At 36.2% G+C, this 15946-nt stretch overlaps 2 protein-coding genes across 9 annotated transcripts in view; one reads left to right on the forward strand and one right to left on the reverse strand.

Annotated features, from left to right (window-relative positions):
* Positions 1 to 8540, forward strand: part of gsdmea (gasdermin Ea) — a 26752-nt gene extending 18212 nt beyond the window's left edge. For all 5 annotated transcript variants that reach the window (XM_052533193.1, XM_052533194.1, XM_052533195.1 and 2 more), the window contains 9 exons: positions 2590 to 2800; positions 2931 to 3123; positions 3440 to 3596; positions 3948 to 4068; positions 4221 to 4343; positions 4495 to 4622; positions 6611 to 6956; positions 7039 to 7112; positions 7262 to 8540. In XM_052533193.1, the coding sequence (XP_052389153.1) occupies positions 2593 to 2800; positions 2931 to 3123; positions 3440 to 3596; positions 3948 to 4068; positions 4221 to 4343; positions 4495 to 4622; positions 6611 to 6956; positions 7039 to 7112; positions 7262 to 7498 (1587 nt within the window). In that variant the 5' untranslated portion in view covers positions 2590 to 2592 and the 3' untranslated portion in view covers positions 7499 to 8540. The remainder of the gene's footprint in view (positions 1 to 2589; positions 2801 to 2930; positions 3124 to 3439; positions 3597 to 3947; positions 4069 to 4220; positions 4344 to 4494; positions 4623 to 6610; positions 6957 to 7038; positions 7113 to 7261) is intronic.
* Positions 8161 to 15946, reverse strand: part of LOC127935383 (protein PALS2-like) — a 22818-nt gene continuing 15032 nt past the window's right edge. For all 4 annotated transcript variants that reach the window (XM_052533190.1, XM_052533188.1, XM_052533187.1 and 1 more), the window contains 8 exons: positions 15608 to 15835; positions 13666 to 13797; positions 13482 to 13578; positions 13138 to 13206; positions 12394 to 12555; positions 12101 to 12303; positions 11197 to 11325; positions 8161 to 9425 (listed from right to left, as the gene is read on the reverse strand). In XM_052533190.1, coding sequence (XP_052389150.1) covers positions 9249 to 9425; positions 11197 to 11325; positions 12101 to 12303; positions 12394 to 12555; positions 13138 to 13206; positions 13482 to 13578; positions 13666 to 13797; positions 15608 to 15835 — 1197 coding nt within the window. In that variant the 3' untranslated portion in view covers positions 8161 to 9248. The remainder of the gene's footprint in view (positions 9426 to 11196; positions 11326 to 12100; positions 12304 to 12393; positions 12556 to 13137; positions 13207 to 13481; positions 13579 to 13665; positions 13798 to 15607; positions 15836 to 15946) is intronic.

Below are 15946 nucleotides of genomic sequence, written 5' to 3' on the forward strand. Positions count from 1 at the left end.
GGGAGCTCTCACGCTGAAAATCCAAATATGCCCCGAAGTAGAAACCCAGGAAATGCCTATGGCTGCAGCTGAATAAACAGAAGTGCTGCATCCGAAAACTTAGGCATCTGACTTGCTGCCTCACTGCCGTATGAAGCAATGAATTTGCATGCAGCATTTTTGCACTAAGGCACCTCATGAAATGAATGTCGGACTGACTTCTGAGGCATTGTAATGGTTTAATGAACTACAGCAAAATGTAGAGAGCTTTGGCGATAAGTAAGTGAATATTTTATTACTGCAACATTAAATTCTCGCTAGAAATGACATCAAAAGTAGGAAAATGTTGATCAAAAACGTACATTTACACACAAACTCACCTACGACCGCAACTTTTTTACCTACGACAGGAGTGTGGGATATCAAAGGCAGCGAAGGATACATCTATGCTGCCTTCAAAAATCGGCCAGATGAAGGCATCTCAGGAGACAGGAACTGAAGCTAACATTGAATTTGGATGTGTCTTGATGCCTTCCTACCTTGGAATGCATCCCCCAAAGGCAGCATTTTTCAGTTTTCGGATGCAGCCAAGATTTTACTGCTATCATTGTTTCATTGTGACTAATAAACACATGACTACAGAAATATATGGTTTATCTAAGTTTTTATTATTATAATTTTCATCATAATAAAGTATATCTATAATGGAATGCTAATCAACATAGCCATTTTGACATAGTCACTCGACATGTATCCCTGCTTAGAATACAATGAAATACAGTGTGCCTTAATTATTAAGAAGCCACATCATCTCACAGAAGGATTTATTTCAAACACTCGACTGACGTTTCGAACTGAGTTTGGAGTAAAAATATGTTGTTAAATTTGGTATGTTCACGTCCTCTCAGATGGAGCAGCATTTACTACACAGAGCCGTAGTTCACTGAGAAGATACGCGAACAGCTGTCGTCATTGTGAATGGTTTTGTCAATTTCATAATACTACGATTATGTTGTCTGCGATTATGAACCCGATTTTGCAGCTTGTCAGAGAACTACGGCCAAGTCAGCATGGATACGGTTTCATTTTCTACTGTAGTGCTGATAACGAAGCTTTTTGGAATGCAATACACATGCGTCAGTCCTTGCCTTGGTAACACAAGTGTAATATAAACAGCGATATGGACGATGATAAGATATTCTTTCTTTTTGGACTCCATTTATCTGATATTTACTTTGTTCAGTAACAGAAAAAAGAGAAGGTGACGACGGGTAAGATATCAATAAGTGCAAATGTTACCTCCACAGACCAAACTGTCTCAAGTTTGATTCTTATTTATATTGAACATGGCGTAGCTGTTTACTTGGCTGTTTGGAAAAACTGGTAGCCAGGCATAGTGGCAAAGTCATGCACACACAGTCTTAACAGCACGGTTGAGCGCGGTTGTCTAACAGGGCCGAGAATGGTTTTTAATGGTGAAGCACTGTAGCCTACCAGGCTTACGTGGAAATACGACCATTATCGTACCTGACAGTCCTTATAACCGTTGGGCCCAATAGTAAAAAAAGTTGCTTTTTTCAAGCGCGAATGAAAACCATTTCGCAGGGAATGCCAGGTCAAAAAAAAAAACATTATTCGAATCTCGAATAATCGAATATTCTGGTCCAGACCTATGGACTATAAGCATCACTTGGCCACTGAGTGTAGTTTGGGCTTCTCCTCTGTAAATGTTGTGGTACACTCTTAAAAATAAAGGTGCTTCACAATGCCATAGAAAACACCTGAAGAATCTTTACATTTCACAAAAGGTTATTTGTGGCGGAAGAAAATCCTTCAAATTATAAAAAGTTGAGCACCTTTATTTTTAAGAGAGTATGCCTTTCAGTCAGTTATTTTTTTAATTAGTAAAATGCAATTTTATAGGAGTTAAATAATGTAGACAAAAGGTTAAGTGAAAAAATATTAAAATGCAACAGCGCATAAATATAGCAAAATGCTCCTCTTTTTGGTTATTTTTCTAGCTGATTGATGAGTTTATGGACACCAAATGGTTATTCTGAGTTAAATGTAGCCTATATTACGTTGCAATGTTTACAATCTTTACACGTTTTCCAGTTTGAAACATTGAATGAGCTTTTAAACAAAAAATTTCAGTAAGTTTTTACACTGTCTTATTCTATTTACATGATCAACCATATCTGTTACACCTACAAGCCACCATCTGCAGTACATAGATGTGGTTGAAATGCTATCTTAATTCATTACAAGATTTGTGCTTTTTCTATTCAACTGTTCTCTCTTCTGTTATTTATTCATGTTTTTGGTATTATTTAATGATTTCGGCGTGCACATTTTGACCTCTGCAGTGGAATGGCTGTTTGCATATACAGTATTATGATAATTCTGCGGATCATGTAATGTAAATAAAGTATTATGTAATCTAAGATAATTTATATTTGGGAATAACTGCGGGGGAAATTCAATCAGTAATTGAGTTGCTGCTTTTATACAGTTTGTATTCATCATTAGGAACAATGCTTGAGAAAAGTCAGTGAAAGTGTTCACATTTTCCACTGTGGTTTAATGCTGTCTTTTTATGTGTTTTTGCAGAGGATGTTTGACAAAGCAACAAAGAAACTGGTCCGACAGATTGATCCTAACGGTTCCCTGATTGCGGCTTCCAGCCTAAATGATTCCGGAAAACTCCAGCCGCTTGCGGTGGTCCAGAAAACCCACAAAGCCTGGTTCTGGCAGCAAACTAAATACAAACCCACAGGATTCAAACTCAATGACCTGCTGGAAGGGGATCCAATTAAACCAGGTAAAGTGCATAGTGAATAAGTATCTCAGTATGTTCTCAGTAGAAACAGATCTTTTTTCAAAATATGCCTAAATGGAACTGTCTTGCATCTGTCATTGATGAAATTAGTGTCTCTCTTTGTTTTGATAAGTGTGTGAGGAGAAAGAGATTGCATCGATTGAGGGAGAGTACAACAACTCTATAACTGGATCCGGAGAGGTGGGAGGTTCTGCTGCCTGCCTAAAAGCGAATGGAGAGGGCTCATCGAAACTTAGTTTATCCCTCATGAAACTTAAGAAGGAATATGTGGATATTCCCGCTCTTCTGAAGCTCACTAGAGGAAGGTCAGAGAAAAACTATTTAATATGATGTTGACCTACTAAAATGAATGTTAATTACATTTTAATAAAAACAATTAAAAATCAGTACAGAACCTAATGTTGAACCCTGTGGTTGAACCCTCTTGACAGGAATGTTCGTTCAAAAATGATTTTTATTTTGAGCCCACATGTTACTCAAAATCTCATTTTCATTGTATGAAAAAAAAAAACTTTTTTTGTAAAATCACAGGTTTGGAATGACATGCGGATTTTGATGCATATAAGATAAAAATCTGATGTGGTTTGATACTCATTCCTCTGCTTTTGATGACCCACTTAGGAGGTTGGACCTCAAAAGCTCTTTTTTCAAGCATTCCCTCCCAAAAAACATGGCTTTTACCCTCCTTAAAGAGCGAATTTTCACCACCCACGACTGCTCCATCTCTCATGCTGGACTGGAGAAGGCCAGCTGCCAAGCATCGGCCGATTTTGTTCAGGTTTGTTAGAATTAGTGTGTTCAAGGTAATGATCCAGAGTCATTAGGAGATCATGTCAATAATAAATCTCCTTATATGTTATTGGTAACTGAACTATTCAAATCATTTTGAGTAATTAATGTAAAGCCGAAATAAAATATTATATAAATATTGGATGAAAAACTGAAACTTAAAACTTAATTGAGAAGAACTAAACTGACTGAAATAAAAATCTATTAAATCTGTATAGAAATATAAAAACAATAAGTGCACTATTTAAACTAATTAAAGACTAATTAGAATTCAAACCAAAAAAAAAAATAAATGCTAAACAACAACAACCCAGAATTAACTGTGTCTTTGGTGTTGCAGGTGTACGCGAAAGACCGTTTTGAAATTCAGTCTGGCTCTAAGACTGCATTACACATCCCACCGGAGACTGTGATGGCTTACAGTGTCATTGAAATGAGCATCGAAAGTGACGGCTATTTTGGTCACTGACATTTACTTAATATGGCTGAACAACAACATTACAGTTCATTTTGATTGCATCAACAAATATTACATTTATTACTATGATTAGATTTTTTTATTTCTATGTATTTGAGGTTTCCATGATGGGCTTTGATTTTTGTGTGAGTTTAGATCTGGACATTCTGAATTTGGCATCAGATGACATTTCCGAGAATCCCAATCCCACTTTCTCAGAGGTGGATGGTCAATGGCCACAGATGCAGGAAGGTTTCCCACTTACTACTCTAAAAAACGGTGTGTGTTTCAGTTCCTTCGTGTTCTGTTCATGTATCTGTGCAGAAGTAGGATTAGCCCTGCATTTCACTTTCCCTTTTTTAAGTTCCTGGTTCTTAGGACATTGCGATAATGTGGCATTTTGAGATGTATATTTGTGGTCTCTTTGCAGCACTTGCTGATGTTCAGACTAGGTTTTTGGCACTGGCTGACTTGTCTGCTGAAAGCCGTTCCTCCATCCTTCTCCTGTTGAGGAAAATTCTGATGGACCGATCTGTCTTGTCAGCTTTGGTGGATAGAGTGAGTGAGATACATAAAAGATACAATGCTCGCTAAATCATGTACAAAAGTTGCAGAAGGACAGTGTGAAATTGCATAAATGGTTGAATTTTCGGTCCTCTAGGATGATTTTAAAGATTATTTCACGATAGATTTGAACTTTTCCTCATTTTTAAGAGAGTTTAAAAGTTACATGTACCATAAATTCTCTAATATTTTTATATAATTAGTGTTAGTTTGAATATCATAAAAAAAAAATGATTATCTTTTCAAGATTTCAAGTAGTCGATGGTCATGTAACTGAAAAATTTCACATGAAATGAAACCGTTTTTTGCTTATTATATCACTTACAGTATTGTTCAAAATAATAGCAGTACAATGTGACTAACCAGAATAATCAAGGTTTTTCGTATATTTTTTTATTGCTACGTGGCAAACAAGTTACCAGTAGGTTCAGTAGATTCTCAGAAAACAAATGAGACCCAGCATTCATGATATGCACACTCTTAAGGCTGTGCAATTGGGCAATTAGTTGAATTAGTTGAAAGGGATGTGTTCAAAAAAATAGCAGTGTGGCATTCAATCACTGAGGTCATCAATTTTGTGAAGAAACAGGTCTGAATCAGGTGGCCCCTATTTAAGGATGAAGCCAACACTTGTTGAGCATGCATTTGAAAGCTGAGGAAAATGGGTCGTTCAAGACATTGTTCAGAAGAACAGCGTACTTTGATTAAAAAGTTGATTAGAGAGGGGAAAACCTATAAAGAGGTGCAAAAAATGATAGGCTGTTCAGCTAAAATGATCTCCAATGCCTTAAAATGGAGAGCAAAACCAGAGAGACGTGGAAGAAAACGGAAGACAGCCATCAAAATGGATAGAAGAATAACCAGAATGGCAAAGGCTCATCCAATGATCACCTCCAGGATGATCAAAGACAGTCTGGAGTTACCTGTAAGTACTGTGACAGTTAGAAGACGTCTGTGTGAAGCTAATCTATTTTCAAGAATCCCCCGCAAAGTCCCTCTGTTAAAAAAAAGGCATGTGCAGAAGAGGTTACAATTTGCCAAAGAACACATCAACTGGCCTAAAGAGAAATGGAGGAACATTTTGTGGACTGATGAGAGTAAAATTGTTCTTTTTGGGTCCAAGGGCCACAGGCAGTTTGTGAGACGACCCCCAAACTCTGAATTCAAGCCACAGTACACAGTGAAGACAGTGAAGCATGGAGGTGCAAGCATCATGATATGGGCATGTTTCTCCTACTATGGTGTTGGGCCTATTTATCGCATACCAGGGATCATGGATCAGTTTGCATATGTTCAAATACTTGAAGAGGTCATGTTGCCCTATGCTGAAGAGGACATGCCCTTGAAATGGTTGTTTCAACAAGACAATGACCCAAAACACACTAGTAAACGGGCAAAGTCTTGGTTCCAAACCAACAAAATTAATGTTATGGAGTGGCCAGCCCAATCTCCAGACCTTAATCCAATTGAGAACTTGTGGGGTGATATCAAAAATGCTGTTTCTGAAGCAAAACCAAGAAATGTGAATGAATTGTGGAATGTTGTTAAAGAATCATGGAGTGGAATAACAGCTGAGAGGTGCCACAAGTTGGTTGACTCCATGCCACACAGATGTCAAGCAGTTTTAAAAAACTGTGGTCATACAACTAAATATTAGTTTAGTGATTCACAGGATTGCTAAATCCCAGAAAAAAAAAATGTTTGTACAAAATAGTTTTGAGTTTGTACAGTCAAAGGTAGACACTGCTATTTTTTTTAACACACCCCTTTCAACTAATTGCCCAATTGCACAGCCTTAAGAGCGTGCATATCATGAATGCTGGGTCTTGTTTGTTTTCTGACAATCTACTGAACCTACTGGTAACTTGTTTGCCACTAAAAACCTTGATTATTCTGGTTAGTCACATTGTACTGCTATTATTTTGAACAATACTGTATATTTAGGTTTCTCTGATCCCATTGTCTTTTTTTTTTTTTTTAAGCTTGAGGAGTTACGCAGCGGTGAAGATCCGTGCTTCTTAAACAACGAGTCTGAAAAACAGAGCCCGATCATTGATGAATTTGTAGACTTACTGAAAGGCAAAAAACTTGGCAAAAGTGGACTTACCACATCAACGTCATTGTCCAGTTACAATGGATGTGAGATATCAACAGCCAATCACAGTGATCCACTTGTGGCACCTGAGTTAAATGGATCAAGCCCCATACCAAAAGAACAGTGTGGCTGTGACATGGCTGTATCACATCAGAACGAATGCTCAACAGAAGCAAGCAGGGAGAGCATGGAGCGTATCAGTGTTATGGAAATGCTGATCAATGCTCTTGAGGGTTAGCATTGCACTGAAACTCAAAGGTTTCATATGTACATAGAGTGTCTGTATTCACTTATACACTTTATTGTTTGATTCAGAACTCACCGATGCTGGACTGGACCTGCTAGAGCAGTTCTGCACGTCTGAAGCTCTCCAAAGTCTACAGGATTTAGTGAGTTTAATATTGTTGGATGCCATTGAAGATTCTGCATGAATACTTTAAGAAAAATTTGTAGTAGCTGAAAAAAATAAACATTACAATAAAAAATATATGTAATAATTTTGTAAAGCCTTTTTATTTTTCTCACTCTGTACACCTAGGTTATTCATCTGACTACAAGAGATATGCCTATCTACAAAGACTCCATGCCTGTTTTCCTCCAAAGTGACGACGAATTCAACAGAGTAGAAGAACTTTTTAAGTCATGCAATGTTTTACTAAAGAAAGAGAATGACACATTAACCACAGAAATTACCTGTAAAGAGGGCTTCCTCCCAATGGTTCTGTGCGTTGCCATACATGGCCTTGCATCCTTTGTTGCTGCGCAACCGTGTTAGCACTTAAATAGACTGTTAAAAAGTCATTTTAAAATGTTTTTCCAATTATAAAGACATGTTAGTTCATGCAGCAATTGCTTGCTTTAGTTTGAATGTTCCTTTGTGCAGACATTTGCTTGCTTATTAATATTTTGCACAAATTCTATCTTTGTTAATTCCATAAGAGTAATCCATATAATTGTAATAGATCTCCATCAAGGTGCCATTACTCAGATTTATACAGTTTTTAAATAGCTCTGCAAAAAAGTTATTAATACAAACCTTCATTTTCCAGATAATTTTAGTTATTTTCCAAAACTAAAATACACTTTTATTTCATTACAGTGAAACTGTAGTAAATCCTAATTTAAAAACCTTTATAACCTTTATCTCTGATGATTTAAAGATGAAAGTTTAAAATAAAATTTTTTATTGCAATATTTTGTATAATAATTATGTTTATTTTGAGTTACTGTAAATGCATAATTTTGACAGATTTTTAAATATTAATGTTTATCACTGCACTTGAGCTTGAATTTTTTACTTATGTAAAACATATGATATTATGCAAATACATTCATTGTTGTGCATCTCTCTGCACATAAGGAGTGGATGCCAAAAACTTTGGTTGATGATTTCATCATGCACTTGTATTATTATTTAATGAAAAAGAGGAACAAAAATAATTTTGTTTTGTGTTTATTGTCTTTTTGTAATGGACTTGTTGCCATAGTCACATAAATTAATCTGGCAGAGAGATCATGAAATTGTGCTACAAAATTTGAAAAGACATTCAGGAAAGAAGTTACAACAAGTTACAACAAGAAAAAGACTATTTGTTTGGTTCTTTAACGGACTGAGGATAATAAGACACAGACACAACATGCAGCCCAACGTTGTACAACAGACAAAATTAGTGTATGAAATAGTACAAAAAACCCCCACTATAAATAAAACAAACTGCACACATTGATATGGACTTTTGCATAAAAGGAATTGAATGCATCTCTGTTGGATATGAAGAAAAGCAAATAAACAGTTAAGAGATCTGCGTCTATGTAAACAGTTTTATGGTTCATGATTTTAGGATCTAGAACATTCTACAGGAGCCCTTGGCCTGCTACACTGTTCTCAGGTTAGTCCTTCATTTGAGTATAAATCAAAACGTCACATTAGGTTCAGAAACTACAAAATGAAAAAGGAGAAACACATGTAAAAATAACTACAATAGCCTAATAAATTAAAAAATAGGGCCTCTGAAACACCAAGGCCAGTTTCAGTGTTCCTCGTTTTTCTTTTTCTTCCAATTCCAAAGATGTTACAACAGAAAGATATTCTTTAAAAACATACAAACACTAAAATAAATAAGTATTCTTCCCTTTCAGTTTGAGTAGAAAAAACCATGCATTGTGTGCACAATAGTGAGGCTGGGGCTAACAGACAACGCTCATTTGGTTGGTCAATTCAAACGAGTAACTTCACTGCCCCATATCTATCTCCTTGCACACCAATCATACACACACAAGCGTACGCACACACACACACACACACTAACACTCTTGCATAGTGATCTTCTAAAGCAGGGATGTCAAACTCAATTCCTGGAGGGTCAGAGCGCTGCAGAGTTTACTTCCAACCCTCCTCCAACACACATACAATGTACTGTAGTATTCAAATAAGCCCGAAGGCTTTGATTCATTGGATCAGTTGTGTTTAATTAGGGTTAAATCTAAATCGATTAAGTTTGACACTCCAGTTCTAAACGTTCCCCTTAGTAAACCCAGCTCACTGGAACCCACTGCGGTTCAGTACAGAGCTGGTCTACAGCTGACTGCAATTTCTCAAACGCACGGTCAAGGTTGTCATTGACAATAATGAGGTCAAAGTAGTGTCTGTAAGTCCGGAGGATACGAGCGCTTTCATCCACAGTCTTCTTCAGGTCCACATCCTGTGAGAAAGAGAAAACAGAATTATTACTTGAATTAAGAGAGAAGTGTTCAATACCACGAAGAGCGTCGGCCAGATTGTGGATATTAGCAAATCAAGTGGGTGAACAACAATGTTATAGCACACAACAGACACTGAGCAGCTGTCCATTAGGTTGTTAATTATACATATATACAATTTCCAAAATTTTAAGATCACTAGTTTGTCCTATTTTAAGTTAAGAAGGGCAGGTTTTAAGCATATTAACTGTATTCTGAAGCACAGTATAAAAAAACTTAAATGAGATATTTGAAAAACAATTTTGATCACAATTAGAGAACAGTTAGTTATTGGTGTTAATCTGGCACCTGGTGCTAATTTCTTTACTTATATATTTAAATTATTTTACTGGTTTAAGTTTGTCACTCCAAATCTGTAATTTCTTGAATATAGCAGCTTTACACTGACACAAATTCATTCAAGTCCCCCAAAAGGCTGTTCTTCCACTAGAGAAGTATGTGCATGATAAGATAATGCAGAGATCCTCAAAGTCCATAGTTCGCTTTAGTGATGAGAGCAAGATTATTTATTTGGGTCTGATGGGAAACATTTTGTCTGGCATCAAACTGGTGAAAGACTGAAGCCCAAGTGTATAAAACGTGGGTTAGGTGGGAATGCAAATGTTTATCAGAACCTCCTTCAGCAACATGCAGTTCCTTCCCTGCAATCATTTCCCAATCAGCCTGCAATTTTCATGCAAGACAATGTCCCTGTCACACTGCAAAATGGGTAAAGCAGTTCCTTGAAGCTAAGAACATTGAAAATGCTTGGTGACAATGTTATCACACCAGCGCAGTGAGAGAAACTAATGATGTCCTGTGGCTGCAGATGTGCTGATGTCATTCAAAGTGAGGGCCTCTACACTTCCTACTCATTTCTGTCAGCTGTAACGGTCAAAAGTGTAGTTCTTTAAGAGCTTCTTTTGTGCTACAGTGGTTACTGTTCTCTAATTTTGCTCATAGTGCTCTCCACAAAATAAAGGTTTTTGTTTAAATGCCTTGTTTATTTTGCCAAACATGTTAGTGGATCAGTGCTAGAGCTAATATTCCTTCATATTTTGAGTGATTAAGATTAAAGATAATTCAGAAGTATTTATACATTGTTCTCTAATTTTGATCTCTGTATATATATTTTAAATTGTAATTTACTCCTGTGATGGCAAAGCTATATGCCGAAGTGGCCAAGAAAGATTTCTTAATATAAATTAACATTTTCCAGGATTCTCTGATGAATAGAAAGTTCAAAAGAAACACTTTTTAAAACAAAGGAAAATCTTTTGTAACATTGTGTGCAACAATGTTTTTACCATCACTTTGAATCATTTTAATGCATTTTTGCTTAATAAAAGCATTAATTTCTTTCGAAACCCAAACTTTTGAAGGTTAGTATATATCTCATGTGAATGAATCTTATTAAAAAGCAATTTAAAACTGTTTCTCTGTGAAAACAAAAGCAAGACTGTTAAGAACATGTTTACTTAGAAGAACAATTCAAAAACATGCCCTGTACTCAGAATGACCTACCGGCAGTTAAAACTGTAATGCTTAAGATTACATCATGGTAGAATATTTTAGAGAAACTGCGGTGTACCACCACTGACATAAGTGTTGAAGAATGTCTCACTTAGCAGAGAATGCCATCAAGATGTGCTACCATGATGAGTAGCATATTTTCCGATGCTGCGCTAACAAGTAAACATAAAATAATGCAAATATACACAGAACAGAACTCACTGTGAGCTGTTTGGTGGTGAGTCCAGCATCAACCACAGCTTTATGCATATCCTTCAGTGTGTCGAACTCTGGCGCTGCGATGAAAACAACATATGGCATGAACTCTGCAGTTTTTAACACCTTCAGCGCCTGAGGACAGATGATGTAAAAAAGACAAATACAAAGATAAAACAGCCATATACATGCATATCAAGAGTTTTGATTACAGACTATACGGTTTATGGATCTAAAGCCTCTGATGCCTTATCATAGTAAAACCTGATTGTATTGCTGGTTGTAAAAAGCCTTGCTAAACAGCTGAAATGTCAGCATGAGCCTCTCTACTTCCTGTGTGTTGGTTGACTGATGTGCAACATCACAAGGTGAAGCTCACTGAAAAAAGTTTGTGGTATGTTTGTATAAAGATTATGTGTATTTTCATGTGTCCACCATATGGCAGACGAGGGACCACCGTTATGTAGGTTACAATATGCAGTCGATGTCTTGTGAGAGAGAAGCATTTGAGGAGAAAGTAGAAAGTAATGCTCCTAATAGATGCACCTTGGATGTTATAAGTTGCACTGAGTAAATACAGCTGGATAAAACAAAAACTTTGTCCGTATTCATTTCAGGCTGCAAAGCATTAAAATTTGATTAATTTAAAGGTGGGTGATTCTTTTCTATACCCACTTTATACTGGTGAAATGTGGTGAGAACAAATGTCTATGTCTAAAGATACTGAAAAATACCTTCACTTATAATGAAACGGTTTTTGAAAGAAGTCTCTTATTGTTAATAAAACTGCATCATTCAGATGCCAAACTTTGTAATGGTAGTGTATATCGACATTGATTCTGTCATTTGAATGAATCTAAATGACATAATATAATATCTGTGAAGCTCTGTGACTTTGAGATACACTCACCTGTGGATTGACATCCAGGATACATGTGCGGCCGGTGTTCACCACCTCGTGGATGGAGTCGATTTTAGTACCATACAGGTTGCCGTCGTACTCTCCGTGTTCCAGGTACCGGCCCGCCTTGATGTCCGTCTCCATCTCTAGACGTGTTACAAATCTATATGACTGACCATCTTGCTCGTCACTGCGAGGCCGCCGAGATGTGTCTGAGATATTGAGACAGAAGAAAATAATTGGGTAAACCTATGGGCAATTCATTTATAATTTCGAGGTAAGAGTATTCCTTAGCTACTCACGTGGTACAGTGGTACCAAAGCGAGTGGGATGTAGTACAACTAGTCTGTTTTTCAGGCTACGACGCCCCACTCCTTGCGCTCCAATCAGAATGAGGGTTTTCCTCTGAAATGGCGGCATGCGTGCTACTTCCTCGTAGATCTGAAGCTCATGTCGATCAAACTCTGCAGCACAATGGAATTTATCAGCATTAGGATAATGATGAATACAAATACTTGAGCAAGAAGAGACCTGTTTTCTACTTATTCTATAAGTTTTTAATTAAGAATTGTATTTTTTTATATATATACATTATTGGTCAAAAGTTCAAAATAAGATTGAAAAATAATATAGTTTTTTACGTTTTTGAATGAAGTCTCCTATGCTGCATGTATTTTAGTAAAATAGGTTAAAAAAAGTAATATTGTAAAATAAATATTATTAAAAATTTATTTATAAATTTTCACATTTTTATTTCATTTTTAATAATTGATAAAAAGTGATAGTTAAGACATTTAGTACAGAAATGTTTGTATTTCAAAGAAATGCTGTTCTTTGAAATTTAATTCATAAAATAATTTTGAGAATTTTTTTTATCACAGTTTCCAAAAGAATAGTAAGCAGGAAATTTCAACATAGATAATAATACGAATAATTATTTTAAAAAAAAGAAAAATTTAAGTATTTTTTATTTTAGTTAATGCCATTTCTGATTACAATTTCTAATAAGAAATTATATGTATAACCAAGTATTTTTATCTACTTACCTGCATTTTTGGCAGTGAGGTACATCATTTTTTTCTTCTTTTTACCAGTTATTGTTCCACATAGGATTCCTAAAAAAGAGAAAAAAAGAGAAGATGTGTGAAAGCACTAATATATGTCATGCAATACTATATTTGTCCATTAGATGGCATTGTTTGTTTTTTCTTGGACAAATTTGCTTGCATTCCATACAAATGTGTGCAATATATTTCACACAGTTAATACTGCAAAAGCATAATACATTAATATACTATGTCCTCAAAACAGTGTCAGAAGTTTCAGAATACTTCTGTCATTTTGTTTCAATTCATGTTTTGGCGACAATCATGTGTTTAAGTTTTATTACCTGCTCCATCCAGGTCTCTAGGAACAAATGCTTTCCTCTTTTCTTCCAGAAAGTGGCTGGGAATCAGCCCAGTACCTCCTTCTGTTAAATGGCATGCCTGTCAGTCAAAGCAATGTGGTCAGTGATATGCAGTAACAGACCAATTCACATGAGCGAGAACAAGTCAAAAGCACAGTAATCATACCTGCCACCAGTTTTGGTCTTCTCGGTTGACAATCTGCAGGATATCACCCCTTTTGAAAGCAAGCCCTGCCTCTCTGCATGGAATTAGATTGTCATGGGCTGGATTGTAGTCAAAATGTGGCTGCACATAAACCTGAGAGAAATAAAACAGGTGGGATTTACCCAAACGCCAAAAAGCACTCAGTATAATTATAATATCCACTAATATTATTTATCAATCAGCAAATGACTGAGAAAACGTCACACTCTCTGTCTCAGGAAAGTTAGAACTCGAGTTTTTCACATTCCAGCAGGATTATAATTTCATTCACATTCAAGTGATTTTTGACTAAATAAAATGCTAAATATTAATTGTAATAAAACTTTATATTCCCTTTTTCACACTTGTTAGCTTTAGAACAACAACGTGATGAAAAACGAATGTGTATTAGATGAGTTTTTGATATTTTATGTATTTTTCCATTCTTGGATTGACAGAAAATTATGGAAATGAGAATGAGTCATCTCAGCTCAATAAGTACAGCATAATTACATGAAAACTTATGACTAATACATATTAATTTCAACTAAGGAGTCAAGGTGTTGCATTGTTATACCACATGGGAGTAAAAAGCAACATTGTATTCTGAAAAATAACATTTAAATGTTTAACATTTTTGGCGATTTATTGTAGATGTTTTACATGTGCACAATTGTTTAAAGCATGAAATGGATTAATTTCTTTCCAGTATCCCCCATTCATATGTGCTCGTCTCATAAATACAATCTTTTTTTAACAATGACTTGAAAGAAAACAAAAACCTAATCTTATTTTTACACTCATAACCTCGTCTTAGATCAAGCATCATGATTTAACAAGTGTAGGCCCTAAATTTCCATGGCAGATCTCTAGGTTCACCACAGATCGAGGAGGAGGGGATGATATAATATTTACATAAATGTATTTAAATCAGCCTTATTTTGAGACAGTGTCACTGATGACACTGATGATTTATGTTAGCAGAATCTCTTTCTAAAAGCTTCTTGAGAAGCCATAAACACGTAATATATACAGAGGGAGATGTGAGATACAGAGAAAATACCAGGAGCCATGTAATGAGATTGAATTGAGCATGTGTGTATGTCGTGCCCCAGATAGCATGTGGAGTGTTATTAATAGGGCTCTCAGTGATCTTTTTTACTACAAAGAATCAAGGGATTTCACAAATGGCCAAATGTGACCCCAAGGTTGGATGGTAACTTGGGTATGCACACAAGCTCACATGTGCATTTTACTTTTTTACTAAACAAATACAGATGGATATGAACTACATGAATGAATACGAATGTCTACATAAGCAGTTTGTTTGTTTTTTGGGGGGGGGGGTCAGTAAGATTTTTTATTAAAGAAATGTATGTTATTTAGCAAATACACATTAAAGTGATCAAAAGTGACAGTAAACAGACACTTACAGTGTTGAAATACAATGTTGCAAAATATTTATTTTTCAAATAACTTTAATCTTTTATCTCAAATCATGATTCTGAAGGATCATGTGACACCAAAGATATCCAGCCTTCTTGAACATAAGAAACTTTTTTCAAAAACAGTAGTGCATGTGGATTTTTCTGTTTGTGTGTGTGTGTGTGTGTGTGTGCGCTCTTGTTTTTGTGACATATCAGGACACAGCTCTGTATAATGACATGGTTATGACACAGGTATTACAAGGAGAGGGTGACTTATGAGGACATAACCCATGTCCCCATTTTTCAAAACGTTTATAAATCATACAGAATTCGTTTTTTTGAGAAAGTAAAAATGCACAGTTTCCTGTGAGGTTTAGGATTAGGTGCAGGGTTGGTGTAGGGCCATAGAATATACAGTTTGTACAGTATAAAAACCATTACGCCTATGGGATGTCCCCACTTTTCACAAAAACAAACGTGTGTGTGTGTGTGTGTACCTGTGGTGGCGCTGGAGCATCTCTGTAGCTCGGCAGTATTTTCAGTGTTATTCCTCCACTGCATTCTTTGAGCATCTCCTGGAGTTCAGTGGGATCATTACCGACGTCCTTCCCATTCACCTCTTTAATGATGTCACCCACATGCAGCAGGCCCTGCCTGTCGATCAGCCCTCCGTGGAGGATGCGAGCGATTACCAGATCACCCTTGTCCATTCGAAACGTCACACCCTGTCGAAACGATAGCATGAGTAATGAAACCCATACAGGTGCTTTCGCTCTGTTGCACCTTTGTGTTTGGAATGGATATTAACTGAAATTATGACTGGATGAGATTTTAAA

Source organism: Carassius gibelio, chromosome A19 (genome assembly GCF_023724105.1).
Source record: "Carassius gibelio isolate Cgi1373 ecotype wild population from Czech Republic chromosome A19, carGib1.2-hapl.c, whole genome shotgun sequence".
Taxonomy (NCBI): Eukaryota; Metazoa; Chordata; class Actinopteri; order Cypriniformes; family Cyprinidae; genus Carassius; species Carassius gibelio.